Source organism: Apium graveolens, chromosome 8, assembly GCF_009905375.1.
Source record: "Apium graveolens cultivar Ventura chromosome 8, ASM990537v1, whole genome shotgun sequence".
In the NCBI taxonomy this organism is placed as follows: Eukaryota; Viridiplantae; Streptophyta; class Magnoliopsida; order Apiales; family Apiaceae; genus Apium; species Apium graveolens.
Window position 1 is genome coordinate 262,082,824 of NC_133654.1, and position 12,685 is coordinate 262,095,508.

Sequence of the window (12,685 nt, forward strand, 5' to 3'; positions counted from 1 at the left end):
GATTTCGAATTGCCCGCATAACCCGCCACCGCCACCAAGGAAGGAAGCAAATAACAAGATGGGTAAAGTACGTGTGTTTCAGCTCACACGAAATGACAACTATCACAATTAAGGTATGATTTATTTTCTTAAGTGAGTTGTTTAATTTATTTCTGTGAATTTGAGGACCAAATTCTTTTAAGGAGGGAGGAATGTAAAATCTGTAATTTTATATTTAATTTATTTATTAGATAGTATGATATATTAATTCATTTAGATAAATATTTTAAATTAGAATATTCCGGAAACTTTTTGTGCAAGTTATTTGAGTTGGGAAAAGATTTTCTATTTGTGGAAATAAGCGTAAGAATAATTTAGAAAATCGAAATCTTTTTAGTTTAGGTAATTATATACGTCTAATATTTTATTTTTGGGATTTATTTAGAGAGTTTGTAGAAACCTTAGGACCAAGTTTTAAGATACCTTATTAAATTTAGGCTTTGTATATTTGTCTGCCTATATAAGAAACCCAATAGATTAACAAGAGGCTCGTACAGAACTCGAACCCCAAGTATGCTCTTCTCCCTTGTATGCTTTCGATTTATTTGTGTGTAACAAGTATTTGTTTGGTGTTGACAACTATTTTTTATTTATAAATAAATAATACTAGACCATAATCAATTCACATTAGTTTGATATTGAGTGATTTTTCAGTTCTGACCACTAACAACCGATTTATGTAATCTTATGATATTTGACATAAAACCAATTTAGCCAATAAGGAATAAAGAGCATCTTCAAAAATGTAATTATTGCATCATCTAATCAACATAATTTATATATCACTACTAAAAAAAAAACCTTAGACATCGGTTTTTAACCGATGTCTATGTAAAAAATGTATGATGTCTTCGCGACTGATGTTAAATGTATTTTCTCGTAGACATCGGTTAAAAACCGATGTCTATGTAATATTACACATCGTTTCTGGAAAATTTCTGAAGTCTAATTCACATTGATGTTATATAATTGTTTAATGTCAAGTTCAGAAATGTAATATTAGGACGATTAGGCCTGTTTAAAACTATAACACACAATCAATATTTATAAAATAACATCGATTACAAATAAAAAACCGATGTCTATATCTTATTAGACATCGGTTAAAAATAAAACACCTGGTTGACTTGGTCAACAGAGACATATTTATCCTTCTTATGGCCTTGTCGATTGAAATCCACAAGTGTGAAGCCAAGATCGTCGATCTTTATGCCTTTATCATTCTCTGCCCATTTACACAAGAAGAGCGGAGCTTTGAACTCATGGTAATCCAACTCTCATACTTCCAAGATTATGCCATAAAAGGTCATATCACTCTCAATGGGGTTTAAATCTTTCGCACTGGAGACCTGGACTGCCTTAGCAACAACAGAAACTCCACTGTTTTGAACAACCCGCGCATCATCTCGGTCTTTCATAAAGTATCGGACTCCATTGACTGAGAAACCTTGATAAGTTAAAACAGAAAATGATGGTTTTCCAGTGAGTCATCGTATCGTCTCTGAAACAGCATCGAGATTTCCCTTCATTTCACTACTTACCTATACATAATATTATATAATAAAAAAATCCGTCAGTTGCAAACTACAACTAACAACTATTTAAGTAGACACTACACAAAACCTACTTTTTTTTCAAACCAATCGGCAAATAGCCGATTGTGCTCTCCCATGAGCCAATGAACACTTTTTTTCTTCCCTCGGTAAATTTCATCCAAATACTCCTTGTGCATTCTGAGAATATGCATAAATATTAGAAATAACCCACAAAAATTACATCTTCAAACAAATAGGACAAGTTAATAAAATAAACGTACACGATATAGGGATACACTTCATCATTATTTTGAAGGACATGCAGATGAGTCTCATCTCGCTCTTTTTCTTCCATGACCTTTATTATCGCGGCAGATAATGGACCAGATTGCTTGCCTTGCTCAACTGGAAGTCTGGCTCATAAATTCTGTGCAGAATTCTACTGATTCTTCTTTAAGGTAGCTTTCTGCCATACAACCTTCAGGATAATATCGGTTTCGTACGTAGCTCTTTAGCACTTTATTGAATCGTTCGAAGGCATACATCCATCTATAAAATACCGGTCCACATAAACGCACTTCTAGGACCAAGTGGACAATAAGATGTAACATTACATCAAAAAATGATGAAGGGAATTTTTTTTCTAGATCGCATAAGGTTATTATTACATCTGACTGCAATTTATCGAGTTTTGAGACATCGACAACTTTCCTGCATAAAGCATTAAAAAAGAAGCACAGTCGTATGATTGTGACCCTAACATTTTTCGGGAGAACAGATCGAATGGCAACAGGGAGGAGTTGTTGGAGAAGGATATGGCAGTCATGGGACTTAAGCCCGTATATCTTCAAATCAGACATGGATACACAATTTTTTATGTTTGATCCATGTCCAGAGGGAAGTTTCATAGACAAGAATGAGTTCAACACTTTCTTTTTTCGGCCTTCGACAAAGTAAAAGGGGAAGGGGGCAGATAGGTCTTCTTTTCTCCTACTTGAGGAGCTAAATCATGTCTAACACCCATATCAATCATATCACGACGTGCCACCTCACTATCTTTTGACTTTCGCATATTTAATAACGTCCCAAGCAGATTATCACACATATTTTTCTCGATGTGCATAACATCGAGACAGTGGCGAACATGATGATATTTCCAATATTCTAACTCAAAGAAAACAGATTTTTTCTTCCATGGACATTCCACCTTCTTCGACTTCTTCACCTCTTTTCCAAAACAAAAATCAATTCGTTCCTGACGCGCTAACACTTCTACTCCGGAAAGGGGTTGACATGCGTTCCCCAACTCTTGTTGTCCGTTAAAGGCCGCCTTATACCTCCTATAAGGGTGCTGCCTAGGTAAATAATGGCGATAACCTTGGAAGCACATCTTCCTACTGTGACTTAAATATTTAGCCACAGTATCGTCACCACAAATTGGACAACTCTTATAACCCTTATTCACGCAGCCTGACAAGTTTCCATATGCTGGAAATTCATTTATAGTCCACAATAAAATTGCTTTTAGAGTGAAATATGATTTACTATAGGCGTCATAAACGTTTGGTTTACCTTCTTCCCAAAGTTTTTTCAGATCATCAATCAACGGTTGTAAATAAACGTCGATGTTATTTCCCGGCTCATGTGGACCAGGAACTAAAACTGACAACATCATGAACTTCCTTTTCATGCATAACCACGGAGGAAGATTGTACGTTACCAACACAACTGGCCAGCAAGTATATTGATTGACTAACCCATTAGTATGTGGGTTGATACCATCCGCTGATAAAGCCAACCTAATATTCCTAGATTCACTACCAAAGGCAGGCCACCGGTAATCGATATTCCTCCAAGAAGGAGAGTCGGCCGGATGTCGCATCTTGTCATCATTTATTCGCTGATTTGCATGCCAAGTCATGAGTTCAGCAGTAGAGGGAGATTTAAATAACCGTTTAAATCTTGGAATTATAGGAAAATACCACATGACCTTGGCTGGAACATTGACCCTAAGTTGGCCATTCTTCCGTACTTTCCAACGTGACAGCTTGCAATGAGGACACTGAGAAGCATCAGAATGTATGCCCCTATACAGTATACAATCATTGGGACACGAATGAATTTTTATATACTCTAGACCTAAATCGGATAAAGTTTTCTTCGCTTCATATGCGTTAGGAGGCAACACATTATCTTTGGGAAGGATCGAGCCAACTGAAGAGAGCAGCTCAGTAAAGGCAGTGTCGCTAATACCAAACCTAGCTTTCCAATTATGCAATTTTAACATTGACTGTAACTTTGTGCACTCGCTGCCCTCAAACAACGGTTGTTCTGCATCAATAACAAACCTCTGAAAATCATATGAATCCTTATCGTAATTACCCAAATTAAAAGCCGCTTCACAAACTTCAACAGTTTCTGATGCAGCAAAGTGCTATGTAGGTTGGTCTGAAGCAGGACGTGTACTACCTATAGAAGACCTAGTACTCCTAGTAGATTTTTCTTCATGCCAAATCCAATCAACATACCCCAAACTAAAACCATGATCGTAGATATGTCCCCTTATGATTTTGGTTGAGAATTTTTTAAAATTCACACATCGACCACATGGACAAGGAATTCTTTTAGGATCTTTACAATTTTCTTCAGCGAAAATCAAGAATTCTTCGACAACAATTTCAAATTCTAAAGAATCCCTATCTTTCGATATCCACGACTTATCCATAACTGAAAATGTATGACCAGCAATCTAGCAACCTAACCACCTGATGGTCATTTCAACATCAAATATTAGAGTAAGTTTATATATCATTTATATTCATTATATACTCATAATTCTACTATACTATATTTCTTGGTTATTGAATATAAATATTTATTAATATAAAATAGATATGCTATGTTTTATGTTTTATCCTTATTATGCAGCTAAAATACATACTTAATACTAGGAATTAGCGGTATATATTTATCACAAGTTATGCATCGCTTAATTACTTCATGCTAAACAAAACCAAGAAAGTCAACATTGTTTAACTAGCATAATCAATACAGGTGCACATATTCAAGCGCGAATTAATAACAAACATGCCCTTAAAAAATTGAAAGATTTTACACAAATGACAACTAGTACATTCATGGCATCTCATCTATTAAAAGAGAACGATACACTAAATCTGATACATAAACAACAATCCAAATCAAATAATGTATACATAAATAATGACAGATCGGTTACTAGTGAATCCCTTCCTACATAATATATACATAAAAAAGGAAAAAAAGGAAACGAATAAGAATTTATAACCTCCTTCTTGAAGTAAAATGTGCAGGCACTGTCAAATTCCGAGACTTGATGAGATAATCTGCAAATGGACAAAATCGAATTTAAAAACATAATATTACTTAAAACTTTAAACGGACAAAAATCGGAAGATATCAACTAGAAAAGAAAAATACATGGAAATATCAAACCTAATTAATATATTTAGGCAAACCTAAATATATATACACAAGAACACAAACCTAATTTATGTTAAAAAAATGCAGATTTATGTAAATATATATACATGCATATTTAAAATAACTCAAGAAAAAATATAAAATTAGAGTACAAACCTTATTTGGCTCAATGAATCTCAAAACCTGTTCAAAAAGGAAAAAACCCATTAAAATTTATGAACAAATCCTAATTGAACAAATGTAACCTAATCGAACATACAAACCTAAATAAACAAACATACTTGTTCAGAAATTCGGGTTTCTCGTAGATGGATTTTAATTAACTGATGGTGTTCTTCAATTTGGGGTTTAATTAAAACCTATGTACTTATTATAAACTGATATGGTGTGTGTGAGAGATAGAGAGAGATGGAAGAGAGAGAGGGAGAGAAGCAGAGAGATGGAAGAGAGAGGGAAAGAGAACCAGAGAGAGTGAGCTCAGAGAGAGTGAGAGTGAGAGAGCAGAGAGAGTGAGAGTGAGAGAGAGAGAGAGACAGGAAAAATAATTAGGGGGGAAACGGGTTTTTTTGGTTAAGAAGGGCGGGGAATATTTGGGGAATAAGGGGGGAAAGTTTCCGTGTATTTTTTTTAATTTTTTTAAGTTAACCATCGACAAGGTTGTAAAATACAACCGACGTCTATAAAATAAAGACATCGGTTATATAGAAAACCGATGTCTAACTAACGTTTTTCATTTTTGAAAAATAAGTATAGACATTGGTTATTTTCTGGACCGATGTCTAAAACAATAATTAACATCAGTTTTAAAATAACCGATGTCTAAATGAACTTTAACATCGGTCGTCTGAGCAACCGATGTCTAAGGACCGATGTCTATTGACAGAATTCTAGTAGAGTATGTAATGAATGCTAACAACTATTATAAAGTTTTTATAGTCATAGTATAAATGTACTATTCATACACTGCATTCCTTAATTAATTTTAGAAACTTAGTTCAATTAGTATATGGTGATTAAAAATATAATAATCTTTTCAAAAATACTATGACTATAACAATTTTATGCTTAATTTTACAACTCGCCTATTTTATAAAAAATTATTAAATCAAGAGAAAAGTGACAACCACATCTCACCTATTTTTATAATAGTAACCCGTTAAGTAATATACAAAATTAAAGTGATAGATTATACGTGTTTTCTACGCTTCATCATTAAATTAATTTTTTTAAATTGACGCAATTAGTATCTTGGTGATTATACTGTGTAAGCTGATATAAAATAAAAACAATTTTTTTCATTTTTGTTATACACTTCACTCCTTAACTAATTTTAGGAAATTTATTCAATTACTATCTTCATAATTAATGATGTAATAATCTTTTTTATATTAATATGACTATAATAACTTTATACATGTATTTATGCACTCAAGAGAAAATTGACAACTAATTCTCACATAATTTTATAAAAATAGTTAATTAATAAATATACAAAATTCAATCTGGAGATTAGATGTGTGTTCCACACTTCATTCCTAAACTATTTTTTTAAAATTTAACGATTAGTATTTTCGCGATTGCTGTGTAAATTGATATAAAATAAAAGCAAAAAAAATCATGTTTATTTTACACGAAATTTCTTAACAAATTTTACCAAATTACTGCAAATAGTATCTTCGTGATTAATAATGTAATAATCTTTTTGTATTATACTATGATTATAACAAATTTATGTTTAATTTAAGAATTCGCCAATTAATCAACAACCTTCCACCCATTTATATAAATATAACTAATTAAAAAAAGTCTTTTCAAGTCTCAGTATTAAAATTTTAGATATGAAATAAACTTTTTTAATTTATAGCATTTTTATATTTAAATAGCCATACTGTAAGACCAGTTCATATATTGTAACTCAGAGCTTCTAAAGATACGTTGTCAAGGAGATTCTCGAAAAATTATGGGTTAGTAATCAGCTTTTAGTTAATATTAATTATTGCATAGTTATGTTTAGTGTCACGTCTATTGGCTTAACTATTAATATTTTTCACAAACCGATTTTCTTACATAGCCGAATACCTTTCATTCGATTTCTTCACTCAATATGCAGAATACTAATTTCAGATTACGAGTCTGTGTTACCATTTTGTAGCCTTCCAAGACTAAATAAGGAGTTTCCATTGGTTGTACTATAATTCTTTTGGAAGATCGGGTAAATCACGCCACATGGGCGGCCACGTCACCTGCCATATCAGCTGCCACGTCATACAAATTGGGGTCAGATTGATGAGTTGGCATGTGGGACCCATCCACGTGTCCTGCCACGTGTCCTACCACGTGGCAATTGACACATAAAAGACCTTTTTCCTACCAAAATTGGTAGGTTTTGAGTGAGTATTTCCTACCATAACTGGTAGGTTTTGATTGATGAATGGTAGGTTTTATGTCAGAAGAGATGAATATCAGCATTTCCTACCAACCATTTCCTACCACTGTTTAGCTTGATTGTGGTAGGAAATACCTTGAATGTGGTAGGAAATGGCTTGAATGTGGTGGGAAATATTGGACAGTTTTTTTATAAAAAATTTATTTCATTGATAACAATGTAGAACAAGTTGTACATAAATTAATATCTAAATCATAAGCATACAACAATAACCAAAATTGAAAAATTCATCATAAATCACAATCTGGACATATCACCATTATAACATTAAAAAAATTACATATCCGTGATAATTGCATATTAGAAATAATAAGTAATTACAACAATTAATAGATGTTTCAAAAGTTAAGACTAATCATTTTCAAGTTCTCATCATTGTTGAATCATTTGCCTTCATTCTTTGTAATTTCTTCATTATCGTTGTTGAATAATTTATCTACATTCTTTGTGAGTTTTCCATTTTCGGCTTTGTTTGTTTCATTTCCTTGGTCTCGGGTGAATAAAATCTACATAAGAAGAGATTATAAATGTTAGTAGTCATTAACGTACATGAACAATTAATACATGTAGTAAAAACAAAGAAGTAATTATATAAACGAATCAAGATAAAAAAAATTTGTTAAAAATATTGAAATGCATACATATATATGAGATGGTTTAAATGAAGAAGTTGAAGATATTTACCAAAAGATAAGAAGAGGATGAAGAAATTATGAAATGAAATTTTGGTGGAGTAGATGAAATTGAAAGTGAAAAGAGGAAGATAGTGGTTTATAGGTTCAAGTCACCTATTTCCTACCAATATTGGTAGGTTATGGGTTTAGGCGGAATTTTCAAATTTTTTAGTTTAATTTTGGCTCCGTATTTGAAATTTTCATTTTTGATTTTGGCTCCATATTTGAATTTTTTGTGAAATTAAAGTTCATTTCCTACCAATACTGGTAGGTTTTGAATTTGACGAAAATTTTGAATTTTTGGTTTTGGATCCATATTTGAATTTTCGTGAAACTAAAGTTCATTTCCTACCAATATTGGTAGGTTTTGAGTTGGACTTTATTTTTGAATTTTTGGATTTCGCTCCAATTTTAAAAATTTTGAATTTAGTTTCATGTTTAAAATTTTCGTGAAACTACAACCAATATAGGTAGGTAATGGGGTTTAACGATTTTTTTTAATTTTTAGTGTGAGTGCAATTATTAAAAAGTAAATTAAATATTTAAAAAAAAATATATCAATATAGGACTAAATACTAGTAAACCAAATATATTTATTTTTTTTCTAAAAATTTTATCATATCCCTATAATATATAGTGAAACAGACAAATATATCTTAGCTAAAAAATTGGATAATATTTATTAAAAATCGAATATTATACGAAATTGTTAAAATAACAATTTAATTACTATTTCGAGGTGATGCCTTTTCCTACCAATTTTAGGTCTATTTCATACCAAACTTGGTAGGAAATACCCAACTAGGAAAAGGACAAACAACTTTTTTGGGCAAAACCTACCAATTTCGGTAGGAATTAAAAGTTTTTTTTATGGATCTATTATTAAAATATAATAGCTTAATTTTTAAAAATTCAATATTTTGACTACATGTATAAAATTCATGTATCTAATCATCCTAAGGTTGGATTATTAAAAAAAAACCAAGTGTGTAATCCTAAACATCCCCGACGCTTTTTTTATAGATCTATTATAAAAACATAATAGCTTAATTTTTAAAAATTCTATATTTCAATTAAATGTATAAAACTCATATCTAATCATCCGTAAGGTTGGATTATTAAAAAAAATCTAAATGTCTAACCATTCCCCGAAACTTTGAGTTGAAAAGCTAACTCAATCGTCGAACAATCTCGACGTTCCGTTTTCTAAACGATTTTGTTAGTCATAATTGTTTTCTTACCCAATTTTTTTCCTAGTTTTATTTCACTATAAAATGACATTTCACTTAAAAAATTTTAATTTATCGAATCATTTTCATATTTAATTTTTTTCGTAACAATTATAATTATCCAAAAAATAAATGGAAACACAAAATTGCAAGTGTAATCAACTAACTTTTAAAGTTTCACTATTAAAATGAATAGATGTTTATGTTTTTAGAGTTTGATCAACGGAAATGTGACAAACAATGGGCGAAAAGTACAAAAAAAATATTTTTCTTGCAGTTTTTTTCTATAATCTATTATAAAAATATAATAGCTTAATTTTTAAAAATTCTATATTTCAATTACATGTATAAAACTCATATATCTAATCATTCGTAAGGTTGGATTATTAAAAAAATCCAAATGTGTAACCCATCCCCGAAACTTTGAGTTGAAAATCTAACTCAATCTTCGAACAATCTCGACGTTCTATTTTCTAAACGATTTTCTTAGTCATAATTGTTTTCTTACCCAATTTTTTATCTTAGTTTTATTTCACTATAAAATGACATTTCACTTGAAAAGTTTTAATTTATCGAATCATTTTCATATTTAATATTTTTTTCGTAATAATTATAATTATCCAAAAAACAAATGGAAACACAAAACTATAAGTGTAATTAACTAACTTTTAGAGTTTCAATATTAAAATGAATAGATATTTATGTTTTTAGAGTTTGATCAACGGAAATGTGACAAACAATAGGCAAAAAGTACAAAAAATATATTTTTCTTGCAGTTTTTTCTATAGATCTATTATAAAAACATAATAGCTTAATTTTTAAAAAATTCTATATTTTAATTACATGTATAAAACTCATATATATAATCATCCGTAAAGTTGGATTATTAAAAAAATCCAAATGTGTAACCCATCCCCGAAACTTTGAGTTGAAAATCTAACTCAATCTTCGAACAATCTCGACGTTCTGTTTTTTAAACAATTTTCTTATTCATAATTGTTTTCTTACCCAAATTTTTTTCCTAGTTTTATTTCACTATAAAATGACATTTCACTTGAAAAGTTTTAATTTATCGAATCATTTTCATATTTAATATTTTTTTCGTAATAATTATAATTATCCAAAAAATAAATGAAAACACGGGACTGTATGTGTAATCAACTAACTTTTAGAGTTTCACTATTAAAATGAATAGATATTTATGTTTTAGAGTATGATCAACGGAAATGTGACAAACAATGAGCGAAAAGTGGAAAAAAACACATCTTTCTTAGTTTTCTCCCATTTCCTACCAATATTGGTAGGAAACGACCTGAATTATTGATATTTATTTATACTTCAGAAAAATGTTATATATTCTTAACAATAGCCTGCTGATGTGGTTGGTGGGGTTATTTTCACATTAAGATTCTACCAAAACCTACCAACCCTGGTAGGAAAAACTTTCCCACCAAACTTGGTAGGAAATGGTCTCAGATTGATGATATTATTTCTTTTTTCATAAAAAAAAGTTTAATCAATAAAATAAGTGAGGGCTGATGACATGGTTGGTGGGACCATTTTGGTATCAAATTTTGGTTGGTAGGTTTTGAGTTTCCCACCAATATTGGTAGGTTTTGGTGCTACAAAATCTGGGCCCCACCTAGAGCAATTCCTACCGGTTTACGAGTTGGAAGGAAATGGTAGAGCAATTCCTATCAAATTTTTCTCGTTTGATTTGCTTGGTAGGAAAAAACCGTTTTTCTTGTAGTGTTTGAAATAATTAATTTTATATAAATAATTATATCTTCGTAAATTAATAAGGGTGTTTGTGTGGGGTTTTAAACCCTGATTTAAAGTAATTTATAACTTAAAATTAAAAAATTTGTATTTGCAAAATGATTTAAAATTAAAAGAGTTCAAAAATGTAAATATTATTCATAATTTTGTATTTGTATTTAAAGTAAAACGTAAGTTCAAAAGATATATTTTTTCACTTGACTTAAATATTATTCATAATTTTGTTTGACGGAATTAATTTATGCTATCATCTACATGTATTATATATGTTTTTAAAATTTTATAACTATTAAGTAATTATATAAAATTAAAATTTTCACAAATACATTAAAAACGGATTTTCATCTTTTCACTTTGACCAACTTTAAATCATAAAAAATTCAAAATTAGCAAACGAATCATAATCACGTAGATCACATTTAAATTCTTTCAGAATAAATAAATACAATTAAAATAAAAGCCACGAGTTAGCTCAATCTATATATATATAAGTGGGTGAGTATTTTCCTCATTAAACACGCTAATAATTTTACACAATTATTAATTACATAAACAATCACTTACTAATGGATCCTGTTGAACAATTATTGAAGTCATTATTTTTGTGCTATCTGTCTGCTACCACCTACCACTAAAACTTCATTTTCATGCTCTCACTCTGAGTAAAAATGTCTATATATGGTGAAGCAGACACTAATACTTGATTATGTAAAACTGTGAATAATCAAACATGAAAATGCATCTAAAATTACATTCAGATGAAATTATTTTCATGATCCTCCTCCTCTTTATAGCAGTCCTCATTTGCATTAGCCATAAGCTGGTCAACTCTAAATTCATTCTTATGAAGAACTTGCTTCTGTACATCTTGAAACCTTCTACAACTACTAAGAGCATATATCCGGATGGATTAAGACGAAGCAGGTACTTTGCTTATGTGAAATCAGACAAGGTGATGAAATCATGCGACTTCCTTGTCATCATTTTTTTCATGCACTTTGTTTAGACAAATGGTTGGTTTCTTATGGCCATCTTACTTGTCCTTTTTGCTGTGTTTATTTATCGTCGTCGTCTTCGCCTTCTTCTGCCACAACTAGAGTTCTGTATTCGGAATCAGAAGCTCAAGAAGTTATATCGTTCAATTTTTTCAGTTCGCGTCCTTCTAGAGGAAGAAATTGTTGGGGACTCATGTAAAGTGCACCTGTATTTGTGTAATCTTTTTCTATGTTTTAATTAGAGTGTATATTATACTTAGTTCCAATTATTAAGAAACCAGTCGCTCTAAAACGTCAAGATGTTAGAATAAGGCATTTCCAAAATCTTATGCCTTATGTTATTCTAACACTGCTCCTCACTCGAAAACAGTTTATGGGTTGAAGAGTGGATCACTGTACGTTGTGGCATTAATTTGCATTTCATGTCCAAATGTAGATTGGACAATATACAAGGTTTAATCTCAGCACAAACAAATTGACCAATTTATAATGATCAACCCGAGAGAGATGTCACCAAATATGTCCA

General features: G+C 30.7%; 1 protein-coding gene across 1 annotated transcript; it reads right to left on the reverse strand.

Annotated features, from left to right (window-relative positions):
• Positions 1–2,496: 2,496 nt before the first annotated feature.
• Positions 2,497–4,118, reverse strand: LOC141680822 (uncharacterized). The gene is made up of 2 exons (XM_074486936.1): positions 4,103–4,118; positions 2,497–3,992 (listed from the first exon to the last, which is right to left on the reverse strand). Exons 1-2 carry the CDS (start codon positions 4,116–4,118, stop codon positions 2,497–2,499), a joined length of 1,512 nt encoding a protein of 503 aa, XP_074343037.1.
• Positions 4,119–12,685: the final 8,567 nt, after the last annotated feature.